At 38.7% G+C, this 23,347-nt stretch overlaps 2 protein-coding genes across 4 annotated transcripts in view; both read right to left on the bottom strand.

Moving 5' to 3' along the window:
- Window positions 1-479: 479 nt before the first annotated feature.
- On the bottom strand, window positions 480-11,378 carry ALDH8A1 (aldehyde dehydrogenase 8 family member A1). Its single transcript, XM_058171443.1, has 7 exons — window positions 10,485-11,378; window positions 7,933-8,080; window positions 6,615-6,770; window positions 5,185-5,334; window positions 4,149-4,405; window positions 2,558-2,719; window positions 480-1,622 (listed from the first exon to the last, which is right to left on the bottom strand). The coding sequence occupies exons 1-7, from the start codon at window positions 10,620-10,622 to the stop codon at window positions 1,158-1,160; spliced, it is 1,476 nt and encodes a 491-aa protein (XP_058027426.1). The 5' UTR covers window positions 10,623-11,378; the 3' UTR covers window positions 480-1,157.
- Window positions 11,379-11,515: 137 nt separating this feature from the next.
- Window positions 11,516-23,347, bottom strand: part of HBS1L (HBS1 like translational GTPase) — a 51,983-nt gene continuing 40,151 nt past the window's right edge. For all 3 annotated transcript variants that reach the window (XM_058171412.1, XM_058171420.1, XM_058171430.1), the window contains 6 exons: window positions 23,061-23,165; window positions 21,459-21,549; window positions 18,854-18,962; window positions 13,789-13,889; window positions 12,984-13,128; window positions 11,516-12,147 (listed from right to left, as the gene is read on the bottom strand). In XM_058171412.1, coding sequence (XP_058027395.1) covers window positions 12,136-12,147; window positions 12,984-13,128; window positions 13,789-13,889; window positions 18,854-18,962; window positions 21,459-21,549; window positions 23,061-23,165 — 563 coding nt within the window. In that variant the 3' untranslated portion in view covers window positions 11,516-12,135. The remainder of the gene's footprint in view (window positions 12,148-12,983; window positions 13,129-13,788; window positions 13,890-18,853; window positions 18,963-21,458; window positions 21,550-23,060; window positions 23,166-23,347) is intronic.

Below are 23,347 nucleotides of genomic sequence, written 5' to 3'. Positions count from 1 at the left end.
CAGTTATGCCATAAATATAAATATTAGCAAGCTCTTATATAGTTTGTTGTTAGTATCCATTTTTGCAAGGAGCATTTGGGTGGAGAGGAACTACTGTTGAGTAGGACATTTTACTCCTTCTATGGCTACTGCTTTCATACCCAACAGGCAAGAGGAGAAATCATATTTTATCTTGGTATTTACAAGGAAGAGTAGGCAGGCAACAGAAAGACTGTCTACCCTCCTAGTGCCCAGTCTAGGATGTGAGGAGTCCCAAGACACAGTAACAAAAGACACGGGCAACCCATCCAAGGGAAGTAAGTCAGTGGAGAATTCTATTATACTGGATCTGATATGCTGAATCTTTTGGGATGTTCTGTGTAGAACAGTAGCAGAAATTTGGGACTCAATTGTAGTCGCAAGTTGAGAACTATCCGTATTTCGCATTACAGATATTTACGAAAGAGAGAATATTAAAGAATCAATTATATACAGCACTTTATATAAATTTTAATGCACAATACTTTACAAGACAGTGATCAGTCTAGACACTGTCTCAAAATTGAGATTATAGATTTATAGTCTCTAGAAAGGTCTACTAAAATTATCCAAGTTAAACGAGATAAGGCAGATAGTGGGGAAGCTGGATGCTACAGTTTGAATTATGCAGTGACGATGAATATTCAATTTAAGACTGCTAAAAGGAAGTCCTTCATACTTAAGCAGATAGCTTGTCCATGGAATTCCTCACCACAAGTTGTAATGGTAGCTGCCAACTTGAAAAAGTTTAAAAAATTTAAACATGGTGAACAATCATGTTTATGGCACCATATTTTAGCTTTATTTTCAAAGAGAGCATGGTTCCCAAAGCAGTTATTGAAGAATCCAAGTCTGAAGGGGGATGTCTTGCTTGAGTTCCCATCAGCATCTAGTTGGTTGTTGTGGAAACAGCACGCTAAGCCAGATAAAACTCATCAGCTCTTTTGAAGTTAAAACAAAGCTAATGACAAACTCCGCCACATATTTTCCAGCTGTAAAGTCTCATATAGTTATTTTCATATGCCCCTTTCTCCAGTACACTTAGCAGACATACAAGTGTAAGCCATGACCATCGTTTTCTCAATATATTAAGAGAGACAAAACAACACATAGAGACTTATGGCACAAATTACTTCCTATCAGTTCTCATCAGTATATTTTATGGTAACTGTTTTTACCTCAGTGAAAAATTCATATGAATCCTTAGCTCCCTCTCTACCTATCCCAGAAGCTTTCATTCCCCCAAAGGGCAAATTCAGATCTCTGATCAGCCAGCAATTGGTCCACACCAAACCAGACTGGAGTTTTTTAGCAACACGATGAATCCGGCCCACATTGTTTGACCAGACTGTGGCTGCCAGGCCATATTTGACTCCATTGGCTCTCCTAATCACTTCCTCTTCTGTGTCAAACACCATTACACAAGCTACAGGACCAAAGATCTCATCCTGAATGCAGCAAGAATCATCATCAATTTCTGTGATAACTGTGGGAGGCAAGAAATAGCCTTTTTGGTTTCTTGGAGGAAGATTCAATGAATCTATTCCCTCTCCACAAAGGATCTTGGCCCCTTCTGCCTGAGCCTGCTGGATATATTTCTTCACCTAAAAGGAGCAGCGAAAAAACAAGAAGCATATTTAGAGAAGACAGTAATTTCTAATTGTTAATAACAATAAGGAAGTAAAAGACCAATACATATCAATATATTCTCTCACACCTACATATTTACTATATAAAGCCTATATAGACATATTGTAGGAGTTGGTTAAGCTCTTGTGTTTTACATGCAATTTTAAATAACACTCATCATTTTAAGGTTGATTTACTTTAATTCGTTTATTTAAGCACACATTCCATCTTATACCAGGAAAATGCTAATGCAATTTTATCATTGGAACATTGTGTGACTGTTGTAGCATTATTAATTAAACTTTAAATACTGTATTACATTAAGAAAGACAGAAAAATCTTAGACACATTTGAAGCTATGGAAGAAGAATCTGAAAGGTCTTCTTCAGTTCTGCTGACAATATACAGTATTTGAGAAGTGAGTTGGTAAGAGGAAATATCAGATTGATTCCAACTGTGTACACCCAACAGTGAATCTGACATCACTAAGGAGATGTTTCAGCTACTCATATTGTTATGTATTGTTGTTGTTAGTTGCGAAGTTGTGTCTGACCCATCGCGACCCCATGGACAATGTTCCTCCAGGCCTTCCTGTCCTCTACAATCCTCTGGAGTCTATTTAAGTTGACGTGTTACTTATTAAGTGCACAAAATAAAAAAATAGGCAAACTTGACAGCTGGCAAAATTACTTGATGATAAACAATTTTGAAGGGGAAGCTTTAGGAAAAACTCTGAGCCTGAAACAACTTAAAGCAATTATTTAAAACAAGATCTGTTCTTTGTCTAAAAATCATTACCAAGATATAAGAAAATCTTTATCATCATATATTGCAATACTTTCTCAAATGAGGAAGAAAACTTATTTGCAGCTAATTTAGCAAATTTAAAAATATTTTCAACATTGTTTACCTTTGCTAAATGATCTTTACTTATCAATGCTCCCATATCAGTTGTGGGATCTGAAGGATTTCCAACTTTCCATTTTCTAACAGCTTCCACAAACCTTTTCAAGAATTCTTTAGAAATGCTCTTCTGAACAAAGATTCTGCTGGTAGATAAGCATATTTCACCCTGGCAAGATCAAACAATGTATAGAAAAGGGAGAAATTCAATAAGGAGTCATTATTTCACTGAAGCATGAGTTTTTAAGTTCTTTACAAGACATATTAGTATCGGAGCGAAGCTCTGTTTAGTTCACCGAAGGAAGAATTTGTTTTCTAGATTTCAGTAAGAGCAATACATTGATAACCCTTAAGATTTACAATTATGCCATAAATATAAATATCAGCAAGCTCTTATATAGTTTGTTGTTAGTATCCCTATCCATTTTTACAAGGAACATTTGGGTGGAGAGGAACTACTGTTGAGTACGATTACTGCTTTCATATCCAACAGGCAAGAGGAGAAATCGTATTTTATCTTAGTATTTCCAAGGAAGAGTAGGCAGGCTACAGAAAGACTAATTATCTACCCTCCTAGTGCCCAGTCCAGGATGTGAGGAGTCCCAAGTCACAGTAATGGACAACCCATCCAAGGGAAGTAAGTCAGTGGAGAATTCTCTTATACTGGATCTGATATCTGATATCTGCCTTCCATTGAGGACCTGTATACTGCACGAATCAAGAAGAGGGCCGTGAAAATATTTACAGATCCCTCACATCCAGGACATAAACTGTTTCAACTCCTACCCTCAAAACGACGCTAGAGCACTGCACACCAGAACAACTAGACACAAGAACAGTTTTTTCCCGAAGGCCATGACTCTGCTAAACAATTAATTCCCTCAACACTGTCAAACTATTTACTAAATCTGCACTACTATTAATCTTCTCATCGTTCCCATCACCAATCTCTTTCCACTTATGACTGTATGACTGTAACTTTGTTGCTGGCAATCCTTATGATTTATATTGATATATTGACCATCATTTGTGTTGTAAATGTTGTACCTTGATGAACATGTCTTTTCTTTTATGTACACTGAGAGCATATGCACCAAGACAAATTCCTTGTGTGTCCAATCACACTTGGCCAATAAAAAAATTCTATTCTATTCTATTCTATATGCTGAATCTTTTGGGGTGTTCTGTGTAGAACAATAGCAGGGGGACTCTTTGGAGTGGCAAACTGTGAGGATATGAACCAGAAAGAGTTATTCCAAAATGAATTCTGATAGAAAAAGGCAGCTTACTCGTCCATCATTATCAAGGAATATCACAATATTCACTTGCCACACACTAAATAAATAAACAAGATTTCCTGAGAGAGGATACCATGTAAAGTCAGATTTTTTTTAAAAAAAAATCTTTTAAAATGTTCTCATTATTTACTGGAATTTATTAGCTGCCCAATTCCAATAAGTAAAAAAATGAATCTTCTGATTCGGAATAATATGCTCAGTCTTTATATTAAAATCTGTCATGGGGACCCACAGTTTCTCAAACTTCAGAAGTAAAACTTGCGTAAGCGAAGGGATAAGCAAGCGACTACCTGTTTATACCTGGTTAGCAAAACTGGATTTTACAGTAGCAGGAATACATTGATCCAAGTTGGCATCCTCAAAAATGATAGCTGGATTTTTGCCTCCTAGCTCCAAGGAAAGCTTCTTACAGTACAAAGCAGACCTTTGCATGATTTGCTGGCCAGTGAGTGTGCTCCCAGTGAAGGAAATCAGAGATACCGCCGGATGGGAAACAAGAGCATCTCCAGCTTTGGGCCCACTTCCGAACACGACATTTATCACACCCGGAGGAAAACCTCATAGGCAGCAGAGGAGGAAAATCACATAAACAGAACAAACACCATGCTTATGTAGTACATTCCATTTAAGTGGCAACTCAGAAACATACTGTATATTTGTAATACAATACTATGAACCTAACTAGAGTGGTGCGATAGCCTCGAGGTGGAGCTCTCGCCTCACAATAAGGAGGCTGTGAGTTCAATCTTAGGTAGAGGCAGATATTTCTCTCTCTGAACACACTGTGAATATATCTGCAGAACAAAACTCCACATTGGCAACAGGAAGGGCATCCGGCCATTACAACACTCTGCTAGCTCTATTCGGTTGCCCAGACTCTACCCCGTAAGGGATTTTGGGGTCATTAAAAGATGATAATGACTAACTCCTTTTAGAACAGGGGTCTCCAACCTTGGTCCCTTTAAGATTTGTGGACTTGTGGACTTCAACTCCTTGTGGACTTGTGGACTTGGACTTGTGGATTTGTGGACTTCAACTCCCAGAGTTGCTGGCTGAGGGACTCTGGGAGTTGAAGTCCACAAGTCTTAAAGGGACCAAGGTTGGAGACCCCTGTTTTAGAATATACAGAGGTTATATATGATGGAGCTTCCTTGCCTATTATACGTTATCTTTTCAATCTATTGTCATATTTCATTACAATCGGGTTCTAAATCATTCTATCACTACAATACATTGAACACGTATTTATTAATAAGTAGTATTATCTACTTGTATCGTGAATCACTAATATGTATACTGCTTTAATTATTTCAGTGGAGCTACTTTTCAGATATACCTGCTTTATTCAGAAGTTTGCACATCATCCAGGCTGTGACAGATGTCATTTCGCTCGGTTTGGCAATTACAGTATTTCCACACATGACAGCGGGGGCAATTTTCCAGGTCAGTAAGTAAAGTGGCAAATTCCAAGGACTAATTAATCCAGCTTTCAAAAAAATAGGAAAAAAGGAACAAATTTGTTTAAACAAGACGTTTGATACTTTAGGAATCTATGGCCCTCTTTTGATTCCCAGTTAGATAGTAGAGCATGATAGATCTATGTAAGCTTTAGCTCCATTCTATGTACTAAACTGTCTGCAAAGGAAATAGTTAAATGGAAATGTTAAATAACAACTAGTGTTCAGGTTCTATAATAAGCTATTGAATCATGAGGCAGAGCAAGGCAGGCCATCCCGCAATATCAGGTTTGTTTGTTTTTTTGTTTACATTTATACCCCGCCCTTCTCCGAAAACTCAGGGCGGCTTACAGTGTATAGGGCAAGCTGGTTTGGCTCATTATTAAAAGTATAGCATCTTGCCAATTAATTATATTCTAACTGAGTGAGCTAATTATAATGGATTTACCTATGTTAGAAAAAGGCATGGAAAATTTCAAGCTGTGCTTTATATTAGAAGAGAACTACCAGATTTGAGATATAAAAGTCCAGATGATCACTAAACTGCAGGAAAAAAAAGACACTGAAAAGTGAGTGATGACATCTAGTGGTCATCTGGATGCTTGCAGCTCAGAACCACTTACACCAAGGGTGTCAAACTTGATCACGTCACATGACATCACGTGATGTATTGGGACATTTTTTGTCTTTGTGGAACCAGAGTATACGTGGCCTGCGTGTGATGCATCCAGCCCGCAAATGGCCAGTTTGACACCCCTGACTTACACTACAGGTAGTCCTAGGGTCATGACTATTAGTCAGTGATCATTCAAAGTTAGACCAATATTGGACAAGGGATTTACAACAGTTCCTTGGCGTTCTGGCCATTGTAGCATCTCTATAGTCACATGACCATGATCTGGGTGCTTTGGCACTTGGCTCATGATTACAACATTGGAACGAGATGCTGTCACAAGATTGCAATTTCTCATATTCCCTTCTGGCTTCCCACAAGCAAACTCAATGGGGAAGCCAGCAGGAAGTTGGAACTGGGATCACATGAGGTCCTCACTACGGATTACATAAGCCTTTAAATGACATGCCAAAGCCTATATTCCTCAAACTAGTGAATAAAGCTAGAACACAATCTAATTTAATTTCATTCATTGAAGATAATAAGATTATGTACCAGTAAAAATAATAATTTGGTAACAACTCTGGGGAACGATGCCCGTATTTTGTGGGCCAAATGCAACTGAGTACAGTATCTCTACTTTATAGTTCAAAACATTTTTGAAAAAACACCTGCAGTTCTTTTACAAAGACTTACCAATCCCCACTGGTGACCTTTCAGTATAGTGCATACAGCCCATGTGATCCATCTGTGTACATTCTGTTGTCTTATGAAGGATAGATGATGAAAAAAAGCGAAAATTGTATACTGCTCGGGGTATGTCCACTGTTCTGGCAAAAGAAATGGTTTTTCCTGGAACAGAAGGATGTTTACCAAATAATTTTATACTTGCAGATGTTGTTGTAATGCTTTTGAAATGTACGAATCGTTTCAATAGGTTTCCTGTTCTAAATAGTTTTTGTAAGAACTATTTTTAAGCAAAGAATGAAAGTTGTCTGGTTATTAAGGAGGAGTGAAGACAATCCAAATGTTCAAAAATAAAACTTCAAAACATAAAAAAGCAAGAGGATATTAAAGGATTATGGGCAAATCCATATAAGTCTCTCTGGCCACATTTGACCATGAGAAATACATCTTCAGATTTTAAGTTTCTCTGCTATCACATAGAAGACGAACAAAAATCCTGCATCAATACAGACAAGGAGAGCCATCCCTAAAATAACTTTTGTCCATGCAGAAATTTTTATTATTTCCAACATGCTGTATCTGTCTGCAGTTGCATTAAATACAAGGAGCCCATCAAAAAGAAACGACAACTGTCATTCATCACCCCAAAACATAGCTAAAGACACAATTATTCAAATCCAGATAAATTAATAAATAAAGGAAGTATTTCTGTTTTTAATCTTTAAATGTGAACGTGAGAAAAAGCCAAATTCCAATTTGTCCATTGAGACAAGAAATTAGACAAATTGATTGTGTTGTTCATGTAGGGTCAATGGAAACTAGATGGAATTCAACAGATCTAAATGGTCACATATCTTAAAGGGTTCTTGTAAATCTGGAATGGGCTTTATGTGACTACCTAGATTTGTTGAACTCCATCTAAATTTCATTGGCCCTAGATGATCAAATCAACTTGCCTAATCCTTGGTTGAATGGAAAAATTGGCTTTTTTTCACATTCACATTTAAAGATAAAAACAAAGTCACTTTCCTTCTTATTTACAAGCCAGTTAAGAATTTTGGTTATATTCTTATAGAAAAAAACAATTGGACAAAATGGCTGTAACTTTATAGACAGCACTGGGGTTTGGGTGTATGTCACTATTTTTAATATATATCCTTAGTTTCTTAAAGCATTGCCTTTGTCTTAAACCTAAATGTGGATTTAATTTGGGGTGTGCCTCAGTATAATGGACTCTTGAGCCTATTAGATATTGATGCTGAGAGCTGCTATTATTTTCTTAACCAGTTATCACTAGGAGCAGAAGTCAACAGGTTTTCTCTTTTACCTTGATCTTTTGATTCTGCTTGCGCAAATGACTCCAGATTTTCTTCCATAAGGTCTGCTAACTTGCTCATTATTTTTGACCTTTCCTGTGAACTTTTGGCAGACCATCCTGGGAAAGCATTTTGGGCCGCTTTGACAGCAGCTTCCACCTTAAAAATGCAATTGGTAAACACAGATGTTTGCATGAGCAAAAGCCTGTATGATGCTAGATGTTAACAGAAACTACAGAAAAGCAGAAAAGAAATGCCGCTTCCTTGGAGGCCCGAGTTCAGATCCACTGCTATGTCTTCCTGGGTTAGGTAAAAATCAATAATCATCCTTATTTATAAGCTGAGAGGATTTTTTGTCATCCTGATCAGTTGCAATACAGAATGACGTCTGTCTCCTGGGCAAGCTTGATCAAGACCAGTGATGGCGAAACTTTTGGCCTCGGTTTGTCAAAAATTAAAAAATACCTAACTGGACCCTGATGGCATCGCACGCTCGTCTCCAAACAAGAGAAACAAATTTCTATCTTCCTCCCCCACCCATTTAAGGCACACTGAACAACAACACTCAGTGACGGTACACTGGCTGAGCCTGAAGTAAAGGCCTGAGCTTCAATTTTAGCCTTAGCGCCACTGCTGCCATTCGAAAAAGCCCTTTCGTTCCATTCCCCAAGTTGTGATTGCCTCCATAGTCCAGTGCTGCCATGCATCCCTTACCTTCAGGGGGTGTTCTCTTTTTGTTGATAGGTCCCTACCACCTACCTGAGGTTGCTCCAGGTCGCAAAAGGCCTTTATTCTTGAAGCAGCTTTGGAGAATGCTCTTCCACAGCCTTGGAAGCCTCCAAAAACCACACTAAATCATGCCTGTTCTTACATGATTTTTGGAGATTCAAAGGTCACCAAAGAGCACGACCCTCTCACATAACTTCCAGAGGACCAGGAGGCCATGAGAGAGACACCCCATTCCATGTGGCCTCCACAACCTCCAAAACTGAGAGTGGGGTATGCTTTCAAGAATAGCTGTGTTGGGTATTGGTTAACACTGGTGTGTCAGCCAAAATGTGTTGATGCGTCACCTTTGACATACGTCATAGGTTTGCCATCACTGACATAGACATACGACTGTTAAAAGGTAGAAACTGAACAGCTCTGTTCAAGTTATGCTAAATGTATTTGAATTAGAAGGGTAAGACATACCAATTGATATATAGAGACATATAGATATATGTGTTTTTATGTGTTTTTATCATCCCTTCAAGGGACATTTTGTTTGCTTACTTTTTTACTTGCTTACTTTCCAATTTAACATTCAGAACGTTAAATTCAGAACTACAGCCACTAGGCAGCACTATGGAGCTGTTATTCCTGCAGAATTCTGCAGAATTATCACAACGTCTTTCATTTTAAGCAAGGCCATAGTATTATGGACTTGCATTTTCAAACTAATCAGTAACTGAAATTCTCTGTGCAGGGTATAGTAGCATTCAACGAGCTACACCTACTTGCATTCATGCCTCTTCCCCAAAGCTGATCTAAAATTTGCTATCAAAGACTATCTAAGATAAGTAATATATATATTACATACATACATACATACATACATACATACATACATACATACATATATATATGTATTTATATATATATAAATAACACAATACCATGAATTTAATTACAATAAATCAATTTAATTCAAAATTTAACTGAATTCAAATCCATGCAAATTTTATGCTTCAACTGGTCTTGCTGCTTTCTTTGTCCTGATCCTGCCTTTGATATATGGTTCAAAGAGTAAATACAATGCTGTGGGTGAAATGTATCGGAAACCCCAAGAAGCCTAAAATCAAAATGCCCACTTTCTTGTCCTGCTGACCACAATATTAAATGAACAATCAAGATTATTCTTTAAACATATTTTTTCTATGTTTCTAATGTACAATCCATTTTCTGTTTGCATAGGAAAATAAGTTATAAGACGGCAAAGCTCCACAGGGTAAGTTTAGGGGGGGGGAATATGCTAGTTATACTTCAACCACTATTTATGTATACTTAAGTAAATATTTGATTGACTGGAATTGAATGCTAAAGGTCGAAGTTAAGGTTGTAAAAGTGTAGAATAGTATTTTATTTCCAACCTCAGTCATTACCGTAGATCATACAATTATTATTTTGGTTGGGCCTTTTAAAGGAATTAAGCAGCCAATAAGGAAAGCTATATTTTTTTCTTCATTTTGCCTTGAAGTTTGACACAATTCCTACTCTGCCACTTAAAAGAGACATTTCAAAGGAAATGGCGTTGAACTTTGAGCTGCTGATCTAGGGCTATTGCTGCTGACACGACACCATGTTATTATACTTATCATCTCCCTTATCATCCTTATAAGGGATCATCGAATACAGCCTTATCATCTTCCACAGGCAAAAATATAATTCAATATGACATTAAAACTAGACAATATTTCAGGACAATTTGTGTTCACAATTATTACAAACACCTCATGCAATCTTTTTGTACAACTCTACAAAATCATGAAAAAGTTGAATATAAATTTCTGTAGGAACTCACCTCTTCCCTGCCGCTATCAGGTACTTTGCAATATACTTCACCAATAGATGGGTCATAAGAATCTAGATATGAGGAACATGGCACAAATTGGCCACCAATATAGTTCTCCAAAATCAAGTGAGTCTGTGAGGTGGTCATTGCAACTCAGTTTGCACTGTCCAAGCACTGTTACTGAGTTTGTGATTTATAGAGCATGCTTCTTTATTTGCCAGCTTCAACTCCTCCTCTTTTGGCAATAATTCATTGACTAGATCAAAAACTGACATGAGTCCACAGCCTAAGCCAAATGAACTAGAACTATAAACATTGTGGAAATAATTTCATCCATCAGTATAGTATTATTTGCCTCATAAAAATGACATTACAGATATAATCATTCATCATTTGTGATGTTCTGGGAGGATTCCACTTCAACCTCAATGCTAGAGTAATTTTGAGGATTTATTTCATTTTTAATATGCTTGTTTATTGTACTGTAACACAAGATGTGGAGTGGGTAAAACTATACTGTACCCAGAAAAAAATAGGTTAGATTGTTATTGTTTTTTTAATTCCTTCCAAGCATTTCTAGGAGAAAATGCAATTTATCGATGTGTGGAAAAAAATTAAAAATAAAAGTGAGGTGTCAGTGGTAATCTAGTTCAAGGCAGACAAAGTATACTTAGATTATAGTAGATGTAAAATGATTTCCAATTTCCAGTGTTTGTTATTTAATTATTCCTGTTTTCTCCCTCCCTCAGATGTACATACACACACTACTGAAATGAAGAAAGTTTTACGTAACGATGAACTTTTTTATGCAGAAGGACTACATACTTCAATTCTCATACTCATATAAAATTATACTTTCAATTCTCATACTCATATAAAATTATACTTTATGAAGTTATTTGTTTTGACCGGGTTTGGGGAGTTGCAATAGCAGCTTTATTTTTAGATACAACAATCAGATAATTGTATGTTTTGTTCCATCAGAACCAATTCTTTTTGTCAGGATTTTAATTTATAAAAGACCATGGAAAAAGTCAAAATTATGCTCAGATGACTACTTTATTATACTTCTACAATTTAAAAAATAAAATTAATCATTATTGGACAAGCTATATCTACTCAATTTTTTAAATAAAATTAGGATGGAAAGAAATTAAGTTGTAGGTGCAGCGTTACATAATGTTTTCTGAACAGAAGGAAACAGGATTCTTTGAAAACATAGTTATATAAAACTTCGAATATTTTAGCTCAATTAATGTGTAATTTATAAAATACCATGCAGCAAAGTATCAGCTCTCCCTATAAATTGTAAACAAACTTTAAGGCTGGAAGTAACATTTTTTTTCCATGATGAATCACCATTCTTTAATACATCATTCCAATCAGTTTTTGAAAACAATGCACTAGAACTATTGATGGGACGACATTTTAGTTTGGGAATATGCTGAAACTTGTGCAGTGAGAAAGTGCAATGAGTATTTTCTTGCTGGCAAATTGTTCTACAGCAACAATGGCCTTGAAATGTTTGCAGAGTACCCAATACATAATTGCCAATACATAATTGTCTTTGTTCCTTCAACAGATACAAATGGATTCCTCAGAGAAGTATATTTGAGCGTATGATTTCATTTGGCTGGATTGCAGATGTCCTGGCACACTATCATTCCTTAATCTAAAATAAAACAGAAGTATCATTGAACATTTAAAAAAAACAACCCTCTGTTATACTTAGAGAACAGCTCCTCTCACCCCCCACAACAAATATACAAGCCTGCAGTGTTGATCTATAATGTTGTATTAAGTGCAGAGAGATACTGGTCATTACAGCTAGTCAGGCATATAGAAATGCATTATTAGACTTCTTGGATTCCAGTTTTGTCTCACCAAGCTTATCAATCAATTAAAGTTCAATATTTTAAAATTAAATATCAATGCATATATAGCCATTGGTAAAATCTAGGCCCCAGTCCAGAATGACAATCAGAAATATACTGTGTCAGGGTTCCGACAGAAGTGAGTGCACCCTCTCACATTTTGTAAATATGTAAGTATATCTTTTCATGTGACAACGCTGAAGAAGCTATAATGTAAAGTAGTGAGTGTACAGCTTGTATAACAGTGTAAATGTGCGTCCCCTCAAAATAACACAACGCAAAGCCATTAATGTCTAAACTGGTGGCAACAAAAGTGAGTACACCCCTAAGCAATAATGTCCCTAATAACAATTTACAAGATAAATTTTGGGAACTAAAAATGTAACTATTTCTAGAGTGCTTATATTTTATTAAAAAGAAATGTATATTTCAGTAAAAAATTTGAACAAAATATTTTTACACTAACTATATTAGCATTGTCAGATCTGGTTACTCAAATGTTAATTGTGCATATATGTTTATTTATATTATTTTATTATTATTATTATTTATTATTTATTTAATGGTTACCAAGAGGTACAGCCTATGATTTCATAATTAGCACTTATAAAAAGCATTCACAAAAACATTGTACCTCCACAACTACTCCTGCTGCTATAGTGGATCCTCCATAGCGCAACATAAATCTCCCAAGTTCTTTAAAGTCTTTATAAAGCTCCAAAGCAACAGGCCTTTGGGTCTGTAGTTCTATTAAAGCATTCTGCCCTTTTGTCAGACACCTACAAGGATAAGAAAACTTGTTAGTACTTGTTAAGAATTATATTACTATGAAAGGCAATCCGATTGGGTATGCTTGTGTTTTCAGATATATAGAATGGAAGATTTAGTATAGTTTCCACCTAAAACGGTGCAAAGTGCATTGTGTCCCTCTCCTAAACAGCAAGGAATTGCAAAATCTGATGGTATTTTGATGATTCTCTCATTTCAAGCTTATTTTTCCCAGAAATACACACACACTAAGGAATTCATAAGCTGGAAGCAGCCAAAGGTGTCAGGGTTCCAGTTAACACCCCCAACAATCATGGTTTATATTAATCATAATATACCATCTATAAATCTTAACAAATCACATCTCACTTTGAAATTGGAATCTGTGACAATGTACAATTTATAATTTACTTATACAGCAACACCCTTTCAATAACTCAGAAAAGGCAGTCTGCCAATATAACGTTCTTCAGCATTACACTTGTCAATACGAATAAAACACTCTGTAGGCACTAATGTTAACAGTAATTATTAAAAATATATCATGGTCACTGATTTTACATTCAATTTCTACCAATTTTAATTAATTCATAATTTCAATTTTCAAAAGATTTTAAACTATAGTAATTACATTGATACTTTATATTAACAAGTTGCCTTAACATACTTACTTAGGTTTTTTCTTGGCAACTTCACCAGTACTCTTATGAAGCACACTCAGCAATTTTCTGATAGTAGCAGGCTCACTTACAGTTTGAAAATGTAAGAGCACCTAAAATAAAATTTCACTTTAATGGACATTGTCAGCAATTGACAAAATACAGGTTTACTTGGAAAAAAATTGTTCTATGAATATAATGTAAAAAGACAAGGGGAGATTTTGATCAATTCTACATTTTAATTTTATTCTACAATATAAAGTTACACTTTCCTATTTTCTCTCTTATCAGTACTTTGAAACTCTTCTGAATTATTACAACCATTCCATCAGCGAATACAGTTAAGATGGACAGGTTACTGGGGAGGTTGAATGCCACCACATGTTTACTGGACCCGTGCCCCTCCTGGTTGGTACTGGCCACGCAGGAGGTGACACGAGGCTGGCTCCATGGGATTACGAATGCTTCTTTGTTGGAGGGGATCTTTCCGGCCACCTTGAAAGAGGCGGCGGTGAGACCTCTCCTCAAGAAGCCTTCCCTGGACCCAACTGTAATAGGTAATTATCGTCCGGTCTCCAATCTTCACTTTGTGGCGAAGGTTGTAGAGACTGTGGTGGCATGTCAATTACCCCGGTACCTGGATGAAACTGTCTATCTAGACCTGTTCCAGTCCGGCTTTCGGCCCGGATACAGCACTGAGACGGCTTTGGTCGCCTTGGTTGATGATCTCTGGAGAGCCAGGGATAGGGGTTATTCCTCTGCCTTCGTGCTATTAGACCTCTCAGCGGCTTTTGATACCATCGACCATGGTATCTTGCTGCACCGGTTGGAGGGATTGGGAGTGGGAGGCACTGTTTATCGGTGGTTCTCCTCCTATCTCTCTGATCGGCCACAGACGGTGTTGACGGGAGGGCAGAGGTCGACCCCGAGGCGCCTCACTTGTGGGGTACCGCAGGGGTTGATTCTCTCGCCCCTCCTGTTCAACATCTATATGAAGCCGCTGGGTGAGATCATCAGTGGTTTTGGTGTGAGGTACCAACTGTACGCTGATGATACTCAGCTGTACTTTTCCACACCGGGCCACCCCAACGAAGCTATCGAAGTGCTGTCCCGGTGTCTGGAGGCCGTACGGGTCTGGATGGGGAGAAACAGGCTCAAGCTCAATCCCTCCAAGACAGAGTGGCTGTGGATGCCGCATCCCGGTACAGTCAGCTGCAGCCGCGGCTGACTGTTGGGGGCGAGTCATTGGCCCCAATGGAGAGGGTGCACAACTTGGGTGTTCTCCTGGATGGGCTGCTGTCTTTTGAAGACCATTTGACGGCCGTCTCCAGGAGAGTTTTTTACCAGGTTCGCCTGGTTCGCCAGTTGCGCCCCTTTCTAGACCGGGATGCCCTATGCACGGTCTGTTCTGTTTCCCTTCCCCCAATACTCCCAGCAAAGAGTCAGTCAGAGGCCTCCTTTTCTGATTTATTTACATATATATAAATGTCCTGGCTACGTCTACCCACGGGCCTGCCAAGTTTCTGGAGATAACAAGGAAATTACAGATAAGGCCAGAATTACTCACGAATATATTCTTCCCTCCATTGATACAGATTGCCCGCGCAAATTCATTACTTTGTCCAAGACAAAAAACCAGGAAGTCCCGCCTCCTATTTATAGTCTCTGCAGATGTCACTGCATGACAATTATGACTTGGCTTTGTCCCAACTCTTCCGCTGCTGCACACGCCGGTCACGCCTGCGTAATCTTGCATCACTCCAAAACTGTTCTTGGGGCGTTGCCAAATCAGAAGGAGGCTCCAGGGAATCAGGCTTTGCCGGCCCCTCCTCCTCCCTTTGAGTGGGTGCCAGGGAGGGAAAGGGCTCAAGAGAAGCAGGGCTGGCCAGGTCTTCTCCCTCACTTTCTGAATCATCCGAGTCCAGGAGTCCGGGTCCAGGAACCTGGGTCACAACACGGTCACTCATGCTCTCGTGACATCTCGTCTGGATTACTGCAATGCTCTCTACATGGGGCTCCCCTTGAGGAGCACCCGCAGGCTCCAGTTGGTCCAGAATGCGGCTGCGCGGGTGATAGAGGGAGCCCCTCGTGGCTCCCATGTGACACCTCTCCTGCGCAGACTGCACTGGCTACCTGTGGCCTTTCGGGTGCGCTTCAAGGTTTTGGTAACTATCTTCAAAGCGCCCCATGGCATAGGGCCGTGTTACCTACGGGACCGTCTGCTGCCACCGATTGCCTCCCACCGACCCGTGCGCTCTCACAAGGAGGGACTCCTCAGGGTGCCATCAGCCAGGCAGTGCCGACTGGCGACACCCAGGGGAAGGGCCTTTTCTGTGGGGGCTCCTACCCTTTGGAACGAACTTCCCCCAGGACTTCGCCAACTTCCTGACCTTCGAACCTTTCGCCGTGAGCTTAAGACACATCTATTTATTTGCACAGGACTGGACTAGAATTTTAAATTTTAAATTTGGTTTTAACGGGGTTTTATTATTTTTATCGCAATTTTTTAATATTCGGCCTTATTTAATAAGTTTTTTAATTGGTGTTTTATTTTGTATTTATATGTATGTTTTTATTAGGCTGTAAACCGCCCTGAGTCCCCCAGGAGATAGGGCGGTATAAAAATGCGATTAAATAAATAAATAAATAAATAATAAGATGGGACTGAACAAATGATGGTCATCACCAGTCATTAGAATTCTGGCAATGCTAGCACGCCTGCAGTCACATGATTGCTATCTGGGTGTTTGGCAACCAGCTTGCATTTACGACCAGCTGCAGAACCTGCCATCATGTGATCGCCATTTGTGACCTTCCTTGCAAGCTTCCTCTGAAAGTCAATTAGAAAGCTGGCAGTGATTGTCGCAAGTCACTGAGGTAAGTCTCCCCATCCATCTCCTCCCAACCCTTCTAGCCTCATGTCACACCATCCACTGCACATCCACCCTGCGCCTTGCCATGGCTACCCCACTATTCGTATACCTGTGTGTACCTCCAAGCCTCACTGTGCCTCGTATACATATCCATGCCCCCTTGTGTACTCTTCCCAAGCCTCATTGTGCCTCTCACACACCCTTCCTGAGCCTCAAATCTCCCTCATATCCTTGGGCACATTCTTGTACCCTCCCTGAGTCTTGCTTCACCTCCCTCGTACTTTCATGCATCCCCTTGCACCTTTGTACATCCTTCCTAAGCCTGCACATTCTCCTTGATGCTGTTGTGACCCAGGTTCCTGGACCCGGACTCCTGGACTCGGATGATTCAGAAAGTGAGGGAGAAGACCTGACAAGCCCTGCTTCTCTTGAGCCCTCTCCCTCCCTGGCACCCACTCAAAGGGAGGAGGAGGGGCCGGCAAGGCCTGATTCTCCCGAGCCTTCTTCTGATTTGGCAACGCCCCAAGAACAGTTTTGGAGTGATGCAAGACTGCGCAGACGTGACCGGCGCGCGCAGCAGAAACAGCGTTGGGATAAGGCCAAGGAATGATGGACATCTGCAGAGACTATAAATAGGAGGCGGGACTTCCTGGTTTTTTGTCTTGGACAAAGCAATGAATTTGCGCGGGCAATTAAAGTATGGTGGATCATGCAGAATATTTTGAAAAAGAAGATTAAGTTTACCCCGCAGTTCTTTTTACTAGGAATAATTATGGATTGTACAGCTATAGAGACTAAATTGATTTTGAACTTAATAACAGCCGCAAGACTTTTGATTGCTCAATATTGGAAGAAAGAAGAATTACCTACAATTGAAGAATGGACACTTAAAGTATCAAATCTGGCAGAAATGGCAAAAATCTCTGCTTACTTGAAAGACTATACACAAGAAAAATATATTTTAGAATGGAAAATGTGGATTGATTATATTCAAAATAAGTATCAGATAAAAAAATATCGAATAGCATATGAGTAAATTTAGGAAATATTTTGTATTAGATATATTTCTGAAGGAGAGGGGAATTGAGAGTGTGATTAAGTGTGGAGAGACTAGAGATTATAATTTAGGAATTATTTTAGATTATGATTGTTAGTTTTGATACCCTGCATTTTGTTCTGGGAAGTCGGGGTGGGGGGTAAGGGGGAGGGGAATTGGGGGGTTGAGGCTAGAGATAGAGTGATGGTTAATGTACAGGGATTATTGAAGATGTATAAATATAATTAATGTAGGGTCGGGTCTGCCCAGTTACCATTTTAGAACGGTGGAGAGGGAGAAAAGAGAGAGTAGAAGGTAGGAAAGAGAAAAGGAAGAGGGGTAGAAGAGGGAGAAGGAAGGTGGAGGGTGGAGGGAGGAAAGGATGTAGATAAGAGAAGGAGAGGAAGGTCTGGAAAATAAAAGAAGGTAGAAGAGGGAAGAGTGTTAAAAAGTGGGGTGGTGACTGGGCAGGCCCGACTAACTGTATATAACTGTACATTGAATGAGTTGTTCGACATGATTGTAAAAATAAAACTTTTTTATGAAAAAAAAAAGAATTTGCGCGGGCAAACTGTATCAATGGAGGGAAAAATATATTCGTGAGTAATTCTGGCCTTATCTATAATGTCCTCGTTATCTCCAGAAACTTGGCAGGCCCGTGGGTAGACGTGGCCAGGACATCTATCTATGTAAATAAAAGGAGAAAAGGAGGCCTCTAACTGACTCTTTGCTGGGAGTATTGGGGGGAGGGAAACAGAACAGATGCCTTCCCACCTGCCTTGATGCACCTCCACATCCTCCCAAACCTCACTGTACCTCACTCTCATCCTCACACCCATTCCCCTCCCTCCCTCGCACCCTCACTCTCATTGTGCCTCCCTCACACGAAACCTCCCCAAATCTCCTTCACAACCGAGTCAAAAACTGGAGCCCAGGAGGAAGAGGCAGGGCTTAAACAGTTGCAGACTCGGTCCTTCAAGCTTGACGGACAGGTCAACCCCATCATCCTGACTGCCGTTTCTCACCCGAGTGGAGAATGCAATAATCTCTCTACTTTGTGCTGAGAATGGCAACAAAACATCGGCATGTAAAATTCTTTTGGCACCGGAGTGCCAAAAAAGGCTCAGGAAAATAATACTTTAAATCCCTTTAAAAATGCTATACTCACAGGAAATCCTTTGGTGATCGGTATTTCAATATTAAAGATAAGAACACGAGCTCTGAAACGTGTGCAGGTTTTAATTGGCTCCTTGGGACAGCAAAATATATAACCAACACTGCAAGAGACAACAGAGTAACGTATGAAATATATACTGATAAAGACACTCTCTATATTTTAATGATACCATGACATGCCATAACATAAATCAGCTAGCCCAGGTTTATGGGCCATGACAAAAAACAAGGTTGGAAGAATCTTCCCTTCCTACTGCCCTCTGTCAACATTAGCATTTGCTTTAGAATAATTAATTTCAAAGTGCTCCCTGAGCAATAAAATAACAAGGTTTAAAGACATCAGCACACGTGTTAGAGATAGAATGGCCACATTATCAGTATACAGAAGAGCGGGGATAGATTGTTGAGCAAGAAAGGGAGGATAAAATTTTGCCTTAGCAAAATTGTCAATCATTAATATATAAATTAAATAACAATGGGGCAAGAATATATTCTTGTTTTACTCTTTTGAAAAAGGATAGGTTCAGTTATTTTGCCTTTGCAATTGCACTTTCAGGTAGTTCTCGCTTGGTAGTCATAATTGGGACATATTGCTAAGTGCCATGGTCACTAAACATATATATTGTTCTTCAGAATAAAAAAATTGGAAGGGACCTTGGAGGTCTTCTAGTTCAACTCCCTGCTCAGGAAACCTGCTATCCCACTGTTCAGGAAATCCTTTTACCATTTTAGTAAATGGTTGCCCCATCCCTTCTTAAAAACTTCCAGTGTAGAAGCATTTACAACTTCTGGAGGCAAGTTGTTCCACTGATTAATTGTTCTGTCCAGGGGTGAAATGCTCCCAGTTCAGACCGGATCGTCCGATCTGGTAGTGATAGCGGCGGGTGGTTCAGAGAACCAGTAGCAAAAATCCCTGCACCCCCTCATGCCCAGCTGAGCCGTGCAATCTTCAGAGGTGTTTTTTTTTAACTTTTAAAAGCATTTTTTCTTCGGTGGAAAAAATGCTTTTAAAAGTTAAAAAAAAAAAGCCTCTGACGATTGCACAGCTCATCTGGGATCGTCAGAGCCTTTTAAAAGCATTTTTAATGCTTTTAAAAGCATTAAAGAAGTCGAAGAGATTGTAGAAAAAATGCTTTTAAAAGTAAAAAAAAAAGTTGGCCACGCCCACCCAGTCACAGAACCGGTAGTAACAAATTTTAGATTTCACCACTGGTTCTGTCAGGAAATTTCTCCTTAGTTCTAGATTGCTTCTCTCCTTGATTAGTTTCCATCCAAACAAAAAATGACAACTGCAACAAACTGTTGTAATTTTGAATATTTGCTAAATAAGGAGGTGTATAAGAAAGGACTACCTGTATTTGAGTGGTGGTGCCATGACACAATGCTATTAAAGAGGTCACATGATCACATCAATTGATGTGGCAGCTAGTTTCCTCTGAAGTTTATCACACTGAACCAAAGCTCCTTAAGTTTATAATTATTACAGAAAACACACATTCACCAAGAGAAAGAATGCAGGTAAAAATGAATATGTGCAGCTGCACAAAATGTGTTTTACTTATAAAAATGGATTACAAACCATACTGCCTATTCTAGAATGCAAAATTACTATTAAACTCTTTAAAATGATGGATTGAATTTTGATGAAGAGATTCCCACTGCAGAAACAATGAGAATCTCTTTGTCGAAGCAAAGTAGCAATGTCATTTATTTCAACTAAGCATTTTGCATTATTTTTAAGCCCGACTCTTTCCTACCAGGTGGTCAGAGGAAGCTTCACGTGTATACTGACTGCATGACGTGTGGACACAGTATGGCAGGAAGAGAAACATTCTCTATCATGGTTTACTACGTATCAAGTTGTGCCAGATATGGAGCTCAGCACATCCCCCATACCACTTGTCAAAATAGCTCACCTCTTCCAGATCAGTCTCCCAAACTTTTTGGCAAGAAGTCTGCAGGAGGCAGAGTAGGATATCAACTCCTGCACTTGTCCAATGTTTTGAAAGAATGAGTGGTACCTCTTCTACAAAGCTTGCCAAAATGTAGTGGGTCCTACACAGCTTGTCTTCTGTTTCTTAGAAGCAAGGTGGCCCTGCTGCATCACAAAGCACCTCTGAGGGAGTGTTTCACTCAAAACTTTTTTGAAATAAAACACCTCATCCCAGATACATACAGTTCTCCTACTTATTTCAGTCAGTAGCAGTGTCGTGTTTCTATTCCTTACCTGCCTGTAATTTCAAATTAACTGTTATTCAGCAGCAAAGAATTTAAACACCAGTGTTACTTAAGTACTTTTGAGTACTTTATATACTCAAATTGTCTGCAGATTAAGATGAATACTGTAGGGAATTGTGAAGTATCCCTCATTTGGTTTTTCAGCCAAACAACTGACAAAATCTAATTAGAACACTGCCAAGTTCAAACTGCATTTTGCAGGAGTTAGTGAATCTGCACCATTATGGGTGGAAAGACGCAGGTAAACTTCCCACATGCTTCTTCTGCATCTGGTAAACCATTCATGATCAGGGACGACGGTTATAAGAGGTTATGTTAAATATAAACGGTTGCTTAGTCAAACTCTATTGTGGACTCACTTGATTTTGATGATATCCATGCCAGTCAAAGTGAGACTAATGTGATCTCCAGCTGCAGCCCAATCCACTGGCTGCTCATGTAGAGCAATTCCTAGAAATGAGTAAAATCAGTACTAAATAGTGAACAACTTTGGTTTAACAGCTACAAAGAACTGTTTCTGCAATTCTGCTGCATCAACTGCTATTCCTCAGTTTTCAGTATGAATGAAGTGATAGTAAGCCTGTTGACTAAAATCAGAGAAACATTTTATTTTCAGGCACCTCTATTATCTATAAATATTTTGCTAATTCATGGTTTTCTGCAAGTCACAGCATTAGGCTTTTATGGGTGTCGCATAACAAATATACTGTCCACAGCTTTTTAGACTGAGTTATCTGCTTTCATTTTTTCAAAAATAAGTGAAAACATTTCTGTGTATCTTTTCACATGGACATGTGCATAATGCAGGCCACAAAATTGTATTCTAAAAACCCCTACATTATTTGAAAGAATCATTGAAGAGTTTCTGTGATATACAGATAATCAAATGCAAATATAAAATTTCATATAGAAATCTTTAGATCCTTTTTTCTTTCTTTCTGATATTTCTTTCTAGATATTTAAATTAGACACTAAAAATCAAGCAGATCTAACTCTATATCAGGGGTCTGCAACCTTGGCAACTTTAAGACTTGTGGACTTCAACTCCCAGAATGTCTTAGATCCCTGCTCCATGTCTTCTGAATTTTAACTGATTAGCCTGCATACCGGTAATTCAGTATACAAATCTTTTTTACTGATTTTATTAATGGATAACTGAATTATAACATGTTATGCTTCATTCAAGGAAACGATACATGTGTATCGTTTAAATATTCCTATCCAAAACATTTCTGTCCAAGAATTAGGATAGAATCTTATAATTTTAAGAAATGCTAAGTATATAATGTAAAAAATACAAAAAAATACAAATGCAAAACCTATGTATCTCAGAAGAAAAAAAGAAAATGAAAACAAAACAAAACAATTGAAGGACTAGCAAGCATAATATATACTTTGAATACATATAACCCTAAAAATATTTATTTCCTTTATATGTCATTATAAAATTTCTAGACCAATCTAAAAAGACTTTAAATATTAAGCCAATTGTGCATCAACAGCAATAGGATCAAGAACACAGAAAGGGCCAGTTGGGGCAGTGAAGCACAGGGCAGCAGGGGTCTCCAAGTGCAGGAGAACAAGTATTGGGGCAGTTGTGGCTTCCTGGACCCCAGTGTTGTATGGCTCTGGAGATGCCTGCCAGCCAACAAGGCAAAGTGCAGAGCTGGAGGGACCAAGCCCAGGATGGCTTGGCTTGGGGTGCATATTCACTTAACGACCCTAGTTCCCTGTTAATGATGGCAACTGGGACTGCCAGAATTGCTGTCAGTAAGCAATGTGGTCACATGATGTCTTGCTTTATGACCACATTGCTTAGTGACAGAAATTCAAATCCCAATTGTGGATGTAAGTCAAGGATTATCTATAAGGTTTTGCTTTTGATAATTTTAGTTACCAATTTCTGAAACTCTTTATTGTGTAATCCAAGAAAAAAAAAACCTTAGATCCATATACTGTACCTTTTACTGTACAAGTTTCATTAGGAGGCATGACAAGGAGTCGTTCCCCAACTTGGACATATCCTGCTTCAATTTTACCTGTCACACAGAATCCTGATCCTTGATCTACAACAAAAAATATTAGTTTTAAGAAAATTAACTGAAGATCAAATAACACTATTGATTTAAATTCAGACTAGTGAAGGTCTAGTTTTCAAAAGAATAAAACTTCAAATTTAATCAGATTGGCTTTATAATGAAAACTGAACACCAATTACAGAAATCTTTTCCCTGTATTCTTAGTTATC

This window comes from Ahaetulla prasina, chromosome 1, assembly GCF_028640845.1.
Source record: "Ahaetulla prasina isolate Xishuangbanna chromosome 1, ASM2864084v1, whole genome shotgun sequence".
NCBI classification, from domain to species: Eukaryota; Metazoa; Chordata; class Lepidosauria; order Squamata; family Colubridae; genus Ahaetulla; species Ahaetulla prasina.
The sequence above is the reverse complement of the archived record's forward strand: the minus strand, read 5'-3'. Positions and strand labels throughout refer to the sequence as shown.

What these genes read in the sequence shown, in the direction of transcription:
- ALDH8A1 (XM_058171443.1), bottom strand. Translation starts at nt 10,622, where the DNA reads ATGACCACCTCACAGACTCACTTGATTTTGGAGAACTATATTGGTGGC. An exon ending in CTGATAGCGGCAGGGAAGAG is followed by an intron (nt 8,081 to 10,484) that starts GTGAGTTCCTAC and finishes TGCATTTTTAAG; the next exon opens with GTGGAAGCTGCTGTCAAAGC. An exon ending in AATCCAGTTTTGCTAACCAG is followed by an intron (nt 2,720 to 4,148) that starts GTATAAACAGGT and finishes TGATCTTGCCAG; the next exon opens with GGTGAAATATGCTTATCTAC.